We start from the raw sequence: 16,758 nt of genomic DNA, 5'->3' as shown, positions 1-16,758 counted from the left end.
TCATTCAGAAACAAACACATACACACTCACGAACCCACACACGTTTCCCCTCCGAAGTTAGGCTTTTGGAAGCTTTGGCACTCAGACCAAACCCATACTGTTCTTTCTCTGCTCAGCTGACAGCCTTGAGCAGGTTTGGCCGTTCTTTATGAACCCAGCTCCCTGGCCCTGCAGCCAGATCACTGACAGCCCTGGCAGGTGACAGATTGTGGGTAGGGGTTAGGCGGGAGAGGGGGCTGGAGAGACAAAGGTCATGGGCTGCTCCCAGCCTGGGTCCCAGCTTTCCCTGGAGAGTGGCAGAGGGGACAGGAGCATGGAATTAAAGAAGAAATAATGTTTGTCCTCGCGGGTGCCAAGGGCAGTGTGATTCTTGCCAACTGTGAGTGTCCTGGAAAGGCAAGAGAGGCCAGGGCGGCCACTGACAATGAAGTAAACAATGGCGCCCCACTGCGCAGCCTGTCACAGCACGGATGGAGGCTGAGCCGAAAGAAGGGCCTTCTCACAGAGAGGGTTGTGCATGGAGAGCTTCCTCGTAGGTTCGTAAACACCAGAACGGCACCTGTCTCTTTGGGCGGGAGCTACTGGGAGGCAGGGAGATGAACCAGAGGACCTTGGTAAATGACTCCTTTCCCCATTTTCTGGAGCCAGAAGCCTAAATGAGAATTAAGCCATATGGCAGGCAACCACACGATTGAGGATCCTTTGTTGCTGACACTGGAGACTTGTATTTATTTTCAACGCTCATTTCCATGTCTGTAATTTGCTGATTGCATTTGGGCTGCAGGAAACAAATATTAGATCTGATAAGGCCTGCTGCCTCCGAGGTAAGGGCCATCTGTCTCGGGGATTTATGGACTGACAAAGAACCCTGGACAAGAGCATTCCATTGAGAAGGCAATAAATCCCAGGGTTGGTATATAAATAAAGAGAATAAAAAAAAGAGGTGTTCAGATGAACCACAATTTGAAGTGTTGTTTTCCCCACCTCTGTGGCACATCTTGCCTCAGAGTTCTTTCTAGGAGAACCCCACCAGCGTTTTGGGAAACGTAGGAAGAAGACAATGACGTGAACAAGCAGAGAAGGGCTCTGACTATTGTCGCTTCCTTCCTCAGACTAACAATGGGCTCTCGCTGCTGTGGGATTGTCCATGTAGAATATTCTAGAGTCCTTTACAGTCAGACTAGAACTGAAGGTGACACTCTTGTAGACAAGAGAACTCGCGCTTTCCCCTCTCTTTTTGGTCCAAGTACAGTTCAGAGGCTCGAAAGCCAGAGAAGGCCTCAAAAGCCATCAAGGTCTAAATAAGCAAGAAGAGTCCTCATGTTCCTGTTGAACTAGAAATCTGCCCGTCTGAGCCTGGCTAACTCTTACTCCTATGTCAAGGCCCCATGCCAATATTTGGCCCTTTATGAAGCTGTCCATGACCATTGGCTGAGTTAGTCACTCCCTCTTCCCACAGTTCCCTGTATGTACCCCCTAACAACAGTGTTGAACACAAAGTAGAAAAATCTTTTATTTAGATTTCTCTCCTCCATTGGATTTCACAATCCTTGGAGCCAGAAGTGAAGGCTTGATAATAGTAAGTCAATTTAGCTCGACAGTTCTAAGCGCCCACACTCTGGAGTGGAGGACACTTGGATTCAGATCCCGAGTCTGTCACACAACAGCTGAAAAGCCCTAGGGAAGGTTACTGAACCTCTCTGCACCTCAAGTCCCTCATCTGTAAAATGGGGATAAAATACCTACCTCATGAGTTGTATGGTATGTGAATAATATCCCAATAACTATTACCAAATAAATAAATAAGTAAATAAAATAAAAAGGACTGACCCTAAAAGATAGTGCTAGGCTTGAAAGGAGACAGCATCTCAGTAACTCCCACAAGCATCCAGGCATGCGTTAATGGTCAGCACGTGGCTGTTACCGTAGTTAATAGGCCCCATCATCACCATGGCCTCTGGATTCCCACAGCCCAACCTGGGTGTGGCACACAGTAGGGTTCAATGGATGTTTGCTGAATAAATCAGACAAACAGATTTGGTGTGACTCATATTCCTGACCAGAAGTGCTCAATTAATTATACCCCCTGGGAAAAATTAATATAAACCTCCTGAGGGTTAAATGCTCTCTGCGGTCCTAGAGCCAGTAAGATGAATAGCGGGATGCAAGGGAGTGTCATGAATCATTACAATCCCCAATCAGCAATTCTCGGCAACATTTTTGGACTGTTTGTGGTTAAAAGTTGGTAATGATATTCCCGCTGGGAAAATAAAACTCTGCGTCTTGTTAGAGGTGAGAAGTTTTCCATTTTGTGACCAGCTAAATCTAAGTGGCGGCAAAGAAACAGATGAAGGAATTAAGTCCCCCGCCCCCAACCCCAGAGTGCAGGCTACGGCCCCAAGCAGGGAAAAGAAACCCCCAGAAAGGTTACTGCCTCTTTTGTCCAACAGATTTCAGTCTGGAGCATCTTTAAAGCTGCAAAGGCCATTAGAGATCATCTAGTCCAATGAGTCAAGTGATTTTAAGCCATAGAATCCTTTTGTCAAAGAATTTTTTTAAAAAGCTTTTATTTATTTATTTGACAGAGAGAGAGATCACAAGTAGGCAGAGAGGCAGGCAGAGAGACAGGAGGAAGTAGGCTCCCTGCTGAGCAGAGAGCCCCATGCGGCGCTCTATCCCAGGACCCTGAGATCATGACCTGAGCTGAAGGCAGAGGCTTTAACTCACTGAGCCCCCCAGGCACTCCTGTCAAAGAATTTTAATGGAAGAGTCCAATATATTCATAAAACTGGGGCAGCTTTGAGTGAAATCTGAAACTGGGGGGGAGAAACCCACGGAGGGTCCCCTCGCCCCTCACCCCTGACAGCAGCCTCCAAGAAGCACCCGTGGGACCTTGGATGCCAGAATATGCAGAACTGCATAAGACAGATCATGAGAAGTTATCTGAGTCTACAAGGATGATGTAAACGAAAGACAACATACCCAACAAATCCGAGAAGCCCTAGATGCTGGTAAACAAATGCACGTCCTACAACTTTCCGAACTACTAATACCTGGGAGAGGTGTCATGCCAGTGATGGCATGGTGAGGAGAGCGGGTGCCACAAATCTTCCTGGGGCACCAGCTTGCCTCCTGGCATTTCTGTTAACCGGATGCAGAGCATCTTCTAGAAGGATATCGCCAAGGGATTTGTAGGAGTGTGGGGAGCTGACTCAGGGCAGCCCGTTGGCCTCTTGCCCATTCTCGTGTACAAGGGAAAATCTCCCAAAGGGTGCTCTGCTCTCCCCTTGGGGTGGCCTACCTTGGGCTGGGAGACGCTGTTCTCCTTCCCAAGGTGGTCCACGATCCCAAAGATGCACAGTGGCCCGGCGAAGCCCAGAAGGTCAGCCAAGATGCGAAAAGTGCTGCTCAGGACCAGGCGTCTCCCAAAGGCGTGGCAGAGGGCCTGCCAGATGGCCCGGGGCCCCTGCGTGCTCTGCGAGTCCTTCTGCTGCCCAGAGAGAACCCACGGCCAGGTCAGAAGGGCCAAGGGCCCGTTCACAGCAGGGCCCAGCCTCCCAGGAATTCCCTGGCTCCTGCTGCCTGGGGAAACCCAGTGACCACACTTGTTGCAAACAGGAGAACCCCAGGAAATCACTGAGTTGCCAAGTGCACAGCTAGGCACAGCTAGGTAGGCCCTATCAACACAAGCATGGTCCAGATCGGGAAACTGAGGCCAGGTGCTCCATCAAGGTCACACAGCTGATCAGGGACGATGTGATGAGCACAGCACTGCAATGAAGAAGTGGCATGTGGCCCACTCATTCATCACCACCTGTGACTGCATCTGCCTCAGTGTCTCCCCACCGTGCTAGTGCAGAGGCAGTGAAGAAACACGGGCCTGGGCATTGGGAGATTGACTCCGCCACCTATCAGCTGTTGCCCAGCTCTGGGCAGGTCACGGCCTTTCTTGGGTCCTCCATTTCCATGGCAGTGAGTTAGGGAGACCCCGGCCTTGTTCAGCTTCTAGAGCTCTTGGAAGTATCGGGCCACTAAATCCCACCCTTTACAATGGTTGAAAATTCCCACCTTTCCAGTCACTGAGCTCTAGAAGGAAGAACATAGGAAATGAAGGAATTCAGTGGAGTCGCTTCCCTTCTTGAGGCCTCAGTTTCCCCATCTGGACAATAAAGGTGTTTGTTCAGATGACCTAAACTGTAAGGGCTGTTTCAGCTGTGACGGTCCTATGAATCTTCTGGACTTGTCCTGGTTCACTGTGTGACTTAGGGCAAGCCTCTTCCCCTCAGTGGGCCCTACTGGGGGTTTGACATGATGCCTTCTGAGGTCCCCATCAGTATGTCCCCCACTCTAACCTGGAGGGAGGGGAATGGATGGTGTGGCAGGGTCCCCACTGACCGCTTGGGTGTCGAAGGCCTCACAGAGCCGCCGGTAGTTGGTGAGGGCCCTCATGGCAATGGGCAGCTTCCCAATGGCTCGGAGATCAATGGGCTTCTTGTGGGCAGTCTTGATAAAAGCATTCATCCACCAGTAGGTGCCTTTGGACAGCAGGTTCACGAAGGGCTGCAGGAAGCGTACCCCCAAGTCCTGTAGGTCCTCAGGGGGCTTCACCTCCCTTGGTGACTTGAAGAAGATATATCTCTGTGGGGCACATGGGTCACCGGGGACAGGTAAATGCAACTTCTCACCCCTCTCCACTTTGCCCCAGAAAAAACTTGGGGTTGTGACATCCCGTCATTGACCCTGACCTCTAACATAATGGGGCCATCTCTTGCCTATTCTCAGGAGAGATCTCAGGATCTCTCCACACCTGCTGGCTACCAGGGCCAGGGGCCTCCTGACTTGTAACTCTTCTTTGAGGTCTACTCTGAATCCCCTTGACTTGGGTTGGTTGAGTTGAAGTTGGATTGGGGAAGAGCAGAAATCTCCAGATACCATCCCATGGATCCCAGATCTGAGGACAGGAACATGTTTCATCTGGGTTTGCAGAACATGCAGTCATGCAAACCTTGGTTCAAATCCTGCCTCTTCCACTTACTAGCCAGGTGTCTTTGGACAAATTCTCAACTGAGATGTTTCCTTGTCTAAAAAGTGGGTGATAGTTGCATCCCTGGGGTGCTGTGAGGGTCAGATGAGGCAGGGAATGTAGTTAGTTGGCCTTTGTGCCCTGTACATCACCAACTAAAACAGGGGTGTCAGAGAAATGCAAATTCAAGTAGTACTTCATACTCATCACCCAAATGGGGCTGGCCCATTGCTCACTGGAGGCAGGGAGAGGGTTTTCTTATTCATTGCTGGTAGATTATAGTCTTTCTGGAAGGCGATCTGCAACACTGATTGAAATTTAAAACACACAGTCCATTTGAACTAGCAACTCCACTCCTTGGAATCTCTCCCACAGAAATAAAAGCACTGATACATAAAGATATAAATCTGTTTAATACACCATAATTTGTGAAGGCAGAAACTTGGCAATGAACTGAAGGCCCATCAATTGCATAATGGCTGAAGAAATTATTGCTCATCTACATGACGGAATATTATGCAGCCATTAAGAAAACTAAATTAGCCGTACCAGACTTGGAGGGAGTCCTAAGAGAGATCTGCTGGGTGAGAAAAACAAGATGTAGAAACTGTGTATAATATGATCCTACTGTTATAAAATTAATACTGAGAGGAAAAACCTTTACTCTTACATGTATTGAGAAAAAAGAACCTTAAATAGATACAAACATATGGTATTCTATTAATAAAACCAAGAGTGGAAGGTTACATATGAGGTTGCTAATCGGGGTTACCTGGGGAGGGAAATGTCTGGGGAGTGTAGAATAGGGATAGGGGAGAGACAGAAAGGGGGTAAACAAAAATGATAATGAAACAAGACAAAACACACGTATGCAGCCACATTCAGTCATTCAGGTATATGAGTAGCTACATGAACGCATTAAAATAACTCCCCTCCCCCAAGACAATAACAACAACAATAAGAGCACAGCTCAGAAAAGCCAGCACTCAAAGCTCTTTTCCCTCTCTATGGGATTAAACCTAGAATCTTTCAACCTTGGCTAATACTTCCTGTCACTTCCATTAGCTCTGGGAGCTTGGGGTAGAGGGCAGCTAGACCAGAAGGAATACTCCTCTTGAACCTCTCCTACGGGTTTCAACTCCCCTTTGGGGCCTGCTAAAAGAAGCTGGCTCCTTCTAGGGCTCGGCTAAGAAGCAGGGTGGGGGCCCCACACCCAGGGACAGGACACTGATCGGAGGTACCACCCTGGCCCCCGTGTGTGCTGAGGTGGGTGTTGGGGTGGCCCCGCAGTGGCCCACTTACCCTCACCCTGATGACATTGACCTCCACCAGGAGCAGCATCCCATAGAGGACCACCAGCAGCCCAGTGAGGCAGAACCGCAGCTGTGAGAAGCTGATGGAGTGGTCATAGAACTTGACGAACTTGATGGTCTTGGTGATGAAGGCCAAGGTCCAGTAGACCAGCAGGGCTGCGGGCAAGAGCACGTACATTAAACCATTCACGATGGGTACGCTCAAAACATTAATAATCTGGTAAATCAAGCCGTCTTGTAAGTCTGCCAAATTTCTCTTCACAGTAATTAAAAATTATTTTCTTGGTTTATTAAGTTGTGGGCGCTGTGCCACGTGACACTTAAAGTACTATCTCACTTATTCCTTACAATCACCTCGTGAGGGGAGAGCTGCCAGCTCCCCGACTGGACAGACGAAGGAAGCCAGGCTCAGGGACCTGACTGAACAAGTGGTAGAACCAGGCTGGGCTGCCCCGGAGCCCATGGCCGGTGGCTCCATCCTATAATGCTTTGCTTGTGGGATTTCTAAGGTGGAACGATCTTAAAGGTTCTTCAATCTGCTCTTTCATTTTACAGATGAGACAACTGGGACTCCAAAGAGGGTGTGACCTGCCCAAGCTCCCTATAAGCTTGAGTGTGCCCAGGCCAGAGCCCATAACAGCATGACGATGCTCCTCACGGAGGCGGAGGGGCTGGGGGTACAAACAAATCAGTCACAGTTCTGTGTGCATAGGGCGTATAGTGGTTAGAGCTGGGCCCTGCAGCCAGATATACCCGGGCTCAGATCCTGTACTCCAACAGCTGTGTGACTGCGCGTACGTCTTTTAACCCAAGCCGGCCTCAGTCTCTTCACCCATAAAATGGGGATAATAATAGTACTCCCTCAAAGGTTGTTATGAACAATGTATGGAAAGCATTTGGCACACAGTGGGTGCTCTTTGGACATCAGCTGTTAATACTGTTATTGTCTCCAGATTTCACACCTGGGACCATAAACGTCAGAAGCTAATCTCTAAATTCTCACCACCACCACTTGCCAAACCACTGCTTGTTGGCAACAGGAGAAAGCAGCGATAACTAACCCCTCTTTAGGAGATGCGTTAGTGTGGCAGCTCTTTCCCCCTCGCTCCCTAGAGCTATATGCAGATGAGGTCAGCCTGAATGCCCTAGAGCTCCTCTCTAGGAGACCACAGAGGAGACACTTTCACCCTGCCCTCCATCCGTAGGTGGGCCCGGTACATGAATGCAGGGTGTCTCTTGGAGACCAAAGCTGGGGTCTGCCCCAGCCTAGGTCTGGGTTAAGAACTACGCCAAGGTGTGCACTTGCCCAGGGAGGGATGTATGCCCTCTGTCTCGGGTCCCTGGATTAGGAGAGAGGGAAGAAGCATCTGTTTTCTGTGCGCTGCCCACCTCTGGCCCAGGACTGGGACAATATTCCCCTCAGCTTGGTGTGGTCCCCAGGTCATAAGGATCCCACAGCTGAAGGCCATCACGCTACCTTTTCACCTACACTCAAGTGTCAGAACCCTAGCGTCAGAACCTCTTTGGTCTTCATGAGGGTCACCCACAGGGCCCCAGACTTGAAAATATGCCCCACATGGGTCCTAACAGATGTGGTTTGATTTGCTCTTCATAACAACACTGTGACATAGGCAGGGAGTTATTATTCCTATCCAGGTAGAGAAAATGAGACGCACAGAGGCTAGGTGTCACGTCCAAGGTCACACAGGAAGTTAGTGGCGGACGGACTAAACCCCAGGGTTATTTCCTCAGTGTCAGACATAGCAACCCTCAGCCAAAGCTTAGTGTTTGACTGAGAGCACCAAGAGTCTGAGATAAAAGCAGAAAAGGACAGTGGTATGACATAGGGGCTGCTGGTGAGGTTGAGGCTCTGAATTCCCCTTACCCCTGTGTCTTCCCTCCCCTTCTCCACACCCCACCTATTACCAAGTTCTGTCTCCTTTACCTCCTAAACACCTGGACCAGCTGGGTCACCATCCTATCACCCGGGGACCACCATCTTATCTCTCCTTGGATTCCCCACTTTCCCCCTTGTTTGCCTCCAGTCTATCTTCTGGAGAAATAAATCTGATCAAATATGAACTCATGCACTCATGTTCCTAACAGCATTATTCACAAGAGCCAAAAGGTGGAAGAGACCCAAGTTTTCTTCCAGATTTCCTAACAGGCTTCTCCTGCCTCAGGGCCTTTGCTCATGCTGTTCCTTCTGCCAGCAACATTCTCCTCTCCCTTCTCCCAGTTTGTCCCTCCATATCTTTCAGTTCCCAGCTCAAATGTGACTTTTTCACAGAACATTTGCTTGATCTCATCTGGGGCCTCAAGACCAAGGTTATTTTGTGGGACAACGTAAGCCACATCAGGGCTCACCTTTCTTTGGGACTCCGTAACTGTGACAGACAGAAGTCTTCTCAGTGCCTTAATCCCTGCAGCTCATAGGGTTCATCATCTCGGCTTTGACCTGTTCTAGAATTTCTGGCTCTGCAGAGCACAGCTCTGACAAAGGGGAATGGAGGGAGTTAGTCCTTATTCTTTGGAGAATGGTCCATCTATGGGGGATAATTTGTGCTTTAAAGAAAGAACATTACATACATTCCACAGAATGAGAAAATGAACTTGCCAGATGCCCAGACAGGATGTTTCTAGGGGCACTGGTCAGTCAGGCCCTGGGGTGAGTAAGAGGTTCTCTACAGAGGAGGAGCTGCCTCAGAAGCTTCAGGAGAGGGAGGTTCTCTGATGTCTGTACCTACCATTTCTCTCTCTCAACTTGCTGCTCCCTAGTGCCCCATTCTCATAGTGTCATGCAAGTAGGGGGATCCTCGGATGATCCTGGCAGAGCCCAGCTCCCACCTTACTGGGGAAATACCCTCCACCTGCCCATGACACCGTGCTGTGTCTGGCCGAGCACAGAGTGTTCCAGACTCCAGACGTCAATTAGATGTTGTGACTCCTAAAAATCATAGCCTGACTTAATGATACACAGTCTGACCACAGCCCACAGCCAGATGTACGGCCCTGACCTTAGACATGCAGACGGAGCCAAACATAGAGGCAGACCTCCAGATTTATACCTTTGGCCCAAGCAGTCTGAAGAGCCTTAGACACACAGTCTCAGAAGCGGTTAAGAGCCTGCCTGGTTGCCAGACCCCTGGGATCGAAACCTGTCTCTGCCCCTTGACTGGTTGGGCAGACTAGTGTAAATCACTTAACCTCTGGGTCTCAACTTCCTATTGCGTAAAGGAGACATAACAGTGGGGTTGACCTCATAGTGTTGTTGTAAGGATTAAATGAGTTAATATACATAAAATGCTTAGGAGCACGCCTGACACATAGCAAGTGTTAGATGAGTGCTGGCTGTTGTTACTTGTTACCTCTCTGAGCTCAGTGTTCACATCTGTAGAATGGGGATAGCAAGGATACCAATATGGAGATTGTGGAGATCAAGTGAGATAAGGCCTTTAAGGAACTTAGCACCAAGCCTGGCACATAGTACATGCTCAGTAAATATCAACATTCATTGCTGGTGTTTCTGCCCAGGACCCCAGCTACACGGTGTCAGGTCTAATCAGGCACTCCTTCTTGAATCTCTCTAAATGTTCATGAACTGCAGGCTCCAGTCCTGGGGTCTTTCTCTTGTTTCTCCAGGTGACCTCAGCCAGGCTCAAGCTTTAGATGCCACCTATAAGCCCCTGACCCCTGAATGTACATCTCTAGTCCTGACCTCCCCCAAATGCCTGACTCATTTCTCTAACTGCTCACTTGAATCTTGAGTTGGTTGTCCCAACCCGCCTCCACCCCTGCCAGTTCCCCAAACCCCAACCCATGCTCCCTTGTCTTGTCCATTATTAATACCACCAACTACCCAGGTACTCAGATCCAACACCTAAGAGTCTTCCCTGTTCCTCTCCTGGTCCCTGACTTCATCTCCTACCATCCCTCCCCTTCCTTGGCTTTGCCCACACTGGCCTATTTGCCAAATTTGTCCCTACCAGAAGGCCTTTGCACTTGCTGTTCCAAAGCATGGAAAATTCTTCCCTGAAATACATGCATGCTCACTCTTACCAGAGATCTTTCCTGACCACCCTCGGTAGACCGCAACATTGCCGTCACTCTCAAACCCTTGCCCGGCTTAATTTTCTTCATGGCATCTTTCTTACCTATTTGTTTATTCGCTATCTCAGCTTGCTGGTCTCCTCCCACCAGGAGGCAGGGAATTTTTCTTCTCCATTTCTGAACCTCTAGCTACCTAATGCCTGACACATAGTAAGTGCTCAGTAAACAATATCTGGAGGAAAGAATGAGGTAACTATCCCTCTCCCACCCCTCCTGCTCCCCTACCTATCAGCAGCTTGGGGAAGTTGGAGGTCTCGATGTTGTGATAGTAGACCACAGACGTGACAGCGGCCATGAATGCCATCCCAGCTGGCATGTATAGGTGCAGATGGCGGGATTCGGTCACGCTGAGATGGGGGAGAGAGAGAGAGAGAGAGAGAGAGATTGGAGGTAAGTGTGCCAAGTGCCCCAGTAGAGCAGCCCAGCCCTGCACTTAGGGCTCAGCACACAGTAGGCTCATATGCATGGCTCTGCTCCATTGGCAGCTCTGCCCAGCTCAAACATACCCCAAAACTGCCCACTAGTTAGTGGTCCAGGAGTCCACACGATGATGCTATGAGGGCTCAGTGTCCAGACTCTCGACTCATGGTCTTCTCTCCCTGGGTTCATACTTGCAGAACCCAACACGGGGAAGCTGGCCTTGGCGGGCACAGCTGCAGAGCCTCCAACCTGGAAACCCCTCTCTGGGAGTGAACAAAGCTGGGTTCCTGTCCCTGGAGTCCCGTGAGCAGTACAGAAGCCTGCCCACCACAACTCTGTCAGGGAGAGCTCCACTTCCCATGAACAGCATAAGTCAGCGCGGGCACCCTGCCCCGCATGCTGTAACAACGACACTGGTAGTCAATATTTATTGAGCATTTATCCCATGCCGGGCACTGTTCTAAGCACGTGATGTATATGAACTCACTTAATCTTCATGAAATCCCTTGAAGTTGGTACTCTTAGTCTCCTCATTTTACAGTTGAGGAAATAGAGCCATGGAGACGCTAAGTAACAAGCCCAAGGTCATTGCTTTTGTTTCCTCCCTGGGGATGGTGATGGAGGCCAATACCAGCTTATCCCCTCCCCAGTGTAGCTCCCAGAGGCCTCTGTCATGGGTGGGCTCTGGTCTGGTGACAAGATCTGTAGGGACGAGTTCTCTCAGACATCCGGCTTCCCCACGCCTGGTGAAGAATCTCCCCGTAAGTGACCTGACTGTGCCCTTCCATGGCTCCCTCCTACAGAAAGCAAAACACACATTGCTCAGTCTGGGACCAGAGGAATCCAGTGATATGGCCTCAAGTCACTTTTTCAGCATCGCATAGCCTGCCCTTCCTGCTGAAACCATTTTGGGACCCCCTCCACTCCCAGAAGGCTCCCTCCAATCTCCTGCCTCAGTGATGCCCCTGCTTGCACTGCTCCTTCTATCTAGGATGCCTAGCCTCCTTGCCCTTGAGCATCCCTCAAGAAGCTGACATTAGGGAGGGGCAAGCATGCTCAGAGCTAACTGCAGTCCGGGGGGGGTGATACTGCAGGTGGACTGAAGGCTGAGAGCACAAGGAGCAGGTGGACAACTAAGGAAACCTTCAGAGAGGAGGCTGGCCTTAGAAGGATGAACAAGAGTTCAACAGAGAAGGAGGAAGGACATGAGCAGAGCCATGTGGGGGCCCTAAGTAGTCTGGTAGGACTAGCATATAGATGTAGAGGTACTATGGGTTCTTTATCAAATAACATGTTCCCCTTCTGCTTTGCTAAAAGAACCACAGGTTTTTTTTCTAACAGCAATATGCCCTGCCCTAGAGAATGATGGTGATTGGTTCAAGCAGCCATGCAATGCCACACCCCTTTGCCAGTGATTGGTCTAAGGGTGCCCATATAATTCAATTCTGGCCAATGAGATGCAAAGGAAAGTCTGCAGAGGATGATATCCAGCATAAAGAAGAGACATGTGGGAGCATGTCTCTTTTGCCCTTGCCTTCCTCCATAAGTGATACCTGGAACTAGGCAGCCATCTTGCAACCATGGGGAAAGATACGGCAGACACACAAAAAGATGGGAAGAGTCTGGGTCCCTGCTGACATCAGTAAGTCACTAAACCAACTAGAGAGGCAACCTCTAAATTCTTGTTAGATGAGTCCATAAATGTTGATATTCTTTAAACCTTAATTGGTAGATATTCTCAGCAAAAGACTTCTACAGGAGGTACAAGGCAATCAGTCACTAATGGGGTCACTGAGAGCAGCCAGTACCCTGTGTAGGGATCTTTAAAACTCCTACCTTTGTACTCCTGGAAGTAAGTTTTTGAAAAGCTCTATACTCCCTCACACATTGTTAAGTGACATCTTAAATGTTATATCATAAGTTTGAATAAATTTATTTTTTGCAATAGGAGGTAGAAGTGAGAAACACTTGATATAATTAAATAAGATGAAGAATAACCAGAGTTGAAATAAATATTTCATGACATGACTTAACAAAATAGTCTTTGGTTGCTTTACTGAATAACATACACTAAATTAGGTTAGAAGTTAGGTAAAAGTCTTATGTATGGGCTTTTTCCAGTGTATGGTGATCTAGGAAAACATTCTAGTTACATTGCTAAAAAAAAAAAAAAGAAAAAAAAAGTGTTTCTTCTCTAACTTGTACTGCTTTGGTTGTTCTAAAATCAGAGCATCACACAAAAATAATACCCAAAGGAAGAGAGGAAAACCTACAAATTTTAAGAGGTCTTAATTAACCAGTAAATGAGGCTTACCCTAAACTAAACTAGGGTTTGAAGACCACCGCTTTAACAAGTCCCCACTGCCTCCTGCCCCTACACTTCCAGGTAGGTCAGCAAACCAAGGCCAGGGTGGACTGGGAGGGCCAAAGGGCAGGATCTGTGGTTTCTTTTCCTGTCTGCTCCCTTCCTATGTCCTTTCCTTATGCTTGCCTGCCCAGGGGTGTGTCCCCACAGATGAAGACCAACAAAGACCAGGTGACAAGTGTCCAGTTCAAGGGCCAACCTGCCTGCTGGGGAGGGAATGCCAGTTTGCACTGAGCTGGGGGAGGTATGGGATACAGAGGCAGCCCCCCACAGGATGGACTGCTGACTGCAGGCAGAAGGGAGTCCCTGACCTGATTCATTCCAGTCTCCCACATTCTGGAAAAGTACTCTCTGCCCAGGGCTCTGCCATTCTATTTCTGCACCCTGTCTGTGCTCTAATTTCATCCTCCATGGCCCTGTGTTGTGGGCAAGGCAGGGACGATGATGATCACTTCACAGGCAGAGAAAGTAAGGCCCAGAAAGGCTGAGTGTCTGGTCCAAGGTCCTAGAAGCCCAGCAGATGACCCAGGTCTACCTTCTCCACAGATGGGGGTGTTTTCCTCTCTGCCACCCTGCTAATTATAACTCAGTGAGAATTTCTGGTCTAAGAACTCATAAGCATCCTTCTTCTTTTGAGCATTTGTGCTGCTTTGGAAGGGGTGTGTAGATGGGAGGAGGGGTGGGAAGTGGACTTGTCACCTGCTAGCTATGTGGCAGCGTGCATTCTGGTCTTCCTGTTCTGGGGGACTTTGATAAGCAGGAGGAGCCCCAAGGCAAGCCGTTGTCACAGAGATTACTGCTGGAGCCAGCGTGCAGGGACATTGAGGGGTGGGAGGGGGAGGTACCGTGTCTGGGCTGGGAGATCCCATCCGCCTGCTGTCCAGCTGGCAGGAGGGGAATCTGGGCATAGTCTGATTCCAGTTCAGAGTGGTGGAACCTCTGATATTTGAGCCAAACGCATGCCACCCTCCACTACGCTCTCACCAGGGCAGTCACAGAGCCTTCCTCTGTGAGAGGGTGGCTTCGTCTCCTCCTCTGCACCCGGACTGCTGACAAACTATGTCCGCTGCAGTTATCTCTCACCTAGACAACGGCAATCACCTCCTAAGTGTCGCTTCTACCTCCGGCCTCTCCCTGCTTCCAGTCTGCCCTGGACAACAGCCCCCCCCCCCACCCCCGCCCCACCGTGCTGTGCTGACCACGGTCCCTTCTGTTCCAAACCGCTGACAAAATCCAACTCAGACACAGCCCAGCATTCGAAACCCTCCTAGAGATGCCCCAACCCTATGTCCAAGTGCCGGCCCCCATCATTCCCCTGCCTGTGTTTCATGCTCCAGCCCCCACTCACCGCTCCCACCCCAACCTGCTTTCCTCCCCATGCCTTTATTCCTCCTCCCTCCTGCCTCCTTGGCCCTCCCTCTCTGGACTCCCCTGCTGTCAGAACCCTTGTCAGCCCTTCGGACTCAGCTCAGAAGCCCCCTCAGCCATGAACATGACCAGCCCTGCCTTCCTGCCTCCCCCCAGAATTCTTGCTTATACCATGATTTCACTTGGGCTCTTATGGAGCCAGTGAATGTCTATGGAGATTTGCTGTGTGCTTTGGGCCGTGACGACAAAGATGAATTAAACCCAACTCTGAGGGCTTGCTTACTCAGGGGGAGACAGTTTGACAAACAGACATAAACTTTAAATACAGTATGATCTGTGTCGTGGCAGGGGTGTGGAGAGTGTGCTGTGAGGCCCCGAAGAAAGGTAGGTAAGGGGTGGCCTTGGGAATGAGGCTAGAGACAGTGGGGGATGCTGACTTTGAGGACCCCACATCCCAGGCTGAGGATCTGGGACCCTGAAAACAACCGGGAACGAAGGAAATGTCTTCGGCAAGAGTGATATTTATTCTTTCCAAGAAGGGAGCTCTAGGAGTTGGGGCATTCTAATAGGCTGTAGGACTGCTTCACTGGGTCTTAGCGTGAGATCCCTATTCCCTCTCCCCTGCTACACTGAGGCCAGGGCCTGGGTCTCACCTGTGTCCAGCACCCGGCACAGAGAGCCTGGCACACCAGAGATATCAGATCAACAGTGGTTGGATTTGGGAGCAAATGTCACTGCCTCATGGAAAGCCGGTGAGCTGGGGTCTCTCCTGGCCTTCCAGGAAGTACTCAGAGATAGATGCCCTCTCCTGAGACACTCACCCATCAGACAGGATGCCCTCCGCGATTTCACACACCAGGACAAAGAGCAGCATGAAGGTCAGGATCCAACGCAGGTTGTGCCCAGGGAAGTGGAGCCACGTGCTATGGTGGATGTGTACTTTGGAGCTCTGACTGCCCCATCCTGCAAGCAGAGGCAGGAAGAGGTGGGAAGCCTGGCTCAGCAGGAGGGGGGGTGCCTGCACCCCGGGAGGGTGTTCAGGTAGGGGGGCCCTCAGTGGGGAGGGTATCCATTTGTACACCTGTGCATGAGAATGTCCGGGTCTGGTACACAGGACCTAAATGTCCCAGCACGAAGCCCGGATCCATGCAGGCCCACCTTCACACGTACTCATTGTCTATGCTGACCTCGTGTATGACAAATCGTCACGTAACCGAACCATTTGTTTGAGAACAGAAGTGAAAATGCTGGTACAATTTTTGATACACATATAAGCATAAGTTACATTTGCTTCCTCCCAAGTTTCGACTTCATCTTTGTCAATAACTACTAGCCTCTCTGCCTGTGCAGCACCCTTTCTTTTTTAATTTTGTGACAATCTTTCCTTTCTTCCCCAAAGTTGTATATGACTTTTAAAATGTGATTTCTTTCTTTCATTCATTCTTTCTTTTTTTCTTAATTAGAGTGAATTAACAAGTTTTGCAGAGGCGGGGAACCCATAGGAGTTGACAGAGCTCTAGCCAGCTTGGGAGATTCAAGGTCTGAAAGAGAGGTGAGAGTGAAGAGGCATGCAGGACGGTCCTGACAGTGGCGCCCAACTTTGCAGAGGGCTTCCAGGCAGGGATACTGACCCAGGTAGGGTAGCAGAGGAAGGGGACCAAGTCCCTCGCTCCTGCCTCTCCTCGCACAGGGCCCGTGGGACCCCCCGGGGGCCTCAGAAGCTGCTGACCACTGTCTGGCTCAACCCCGGGAAACACAGGCGTTCGCGGGGCCTCCATCCTGGCTTCTGAGGTCAGGCTGCTCTCCTCCTTGGGCTCAGCTGCGGCTGACAGCGAGGGTGCCTTGGGGGAAGGGTGTCCTGGCTCCCTACACAGCACTACTGTGGGTACAGCCCGAGACCCTCCCCACCTTTCCAGCGCCTACAAAAACCTCTGCTTTTCCGGTTCTCCATTTCAGCTCTGGCTCTGTGGTAGCAAACTTGGGGGTTCCCTGGGTCCGGAGCGTCCGCTGTGTTTGGTGGGTTCAGGGGCCCATCGGGGTTGAGGGGATGGGCGGGTGTGCGAGTGAGGGGACCGCGGGGTAGAACACAGAGCCGGGGACCCCGGGAGGGAGGCGAGCGGCGGTCGCCGGCTCGGAGGGGGGCAGAGAGCAGTGCCGCG

General features: G+C 50.3%; 1 protein-coding gene across 7 annotated transcripts in view; it reads right to left on the bottom strand.

Annotated features, from left to right (window-relative positions):
- ABCC8 (ATP binding cassette subfamily C member 8) overlaps positions 1–16,758 on the bottom strand; it is a 73,733-nt gene that overhangs the window by 56,693 nt on the left and 282 nt on the right. For 3 of the 7 annotated variants that reach the window (XM_046017923.1, XM_046017924.1, XM_046017929.1), the window contains exons 2-6: positions 15,421–15,562; positions 10,672–10,793; positions 6,326–6,492; positions 4,396–4,638; positions 3,302–3,490 (exon numbers count right to left, since the gene is read on the bottom strand). In XM_046017923.1, coding sequence (XP_045873879.1) covers positions 3,302–3,490; positions 4,396–4,638; positions 6,326–6,492; positions 10,672–10,793; positions 15,421–15,562 — 863 coding nt within the window. The remainder of the gene's footprint in view (positions 1–3,301; positions 3,491–4,395; positions 4,639–6,325; positions 6,493–10,671; positions 10,794–15,420; positions 15,563–16,758) is intronic. The other 4 variants (XM_046017925.1, XM_046017926.1, XM_046017927.1 and 1 more) reach the window with 3 other exon arrangements.

This window comes from Meles meles, chromosome 8 (assembly GCF_922984935.1).
Source record: "Meles meles chromosome 8, mMelMel3.1 paternal haplotype, whole genome shotgun sequence".
NCBI classification, from domain to species: Eukaryota; Metazoa; Chordata; class Mammalia; order Carnivora; family Mustelidae; genus Meles; species Meles meles.
The sequence above is the reverse complement of the archived record's forward strand: the minus strand, read 5'-3'. Positions and strand labels throughout refer to the sequence as shown.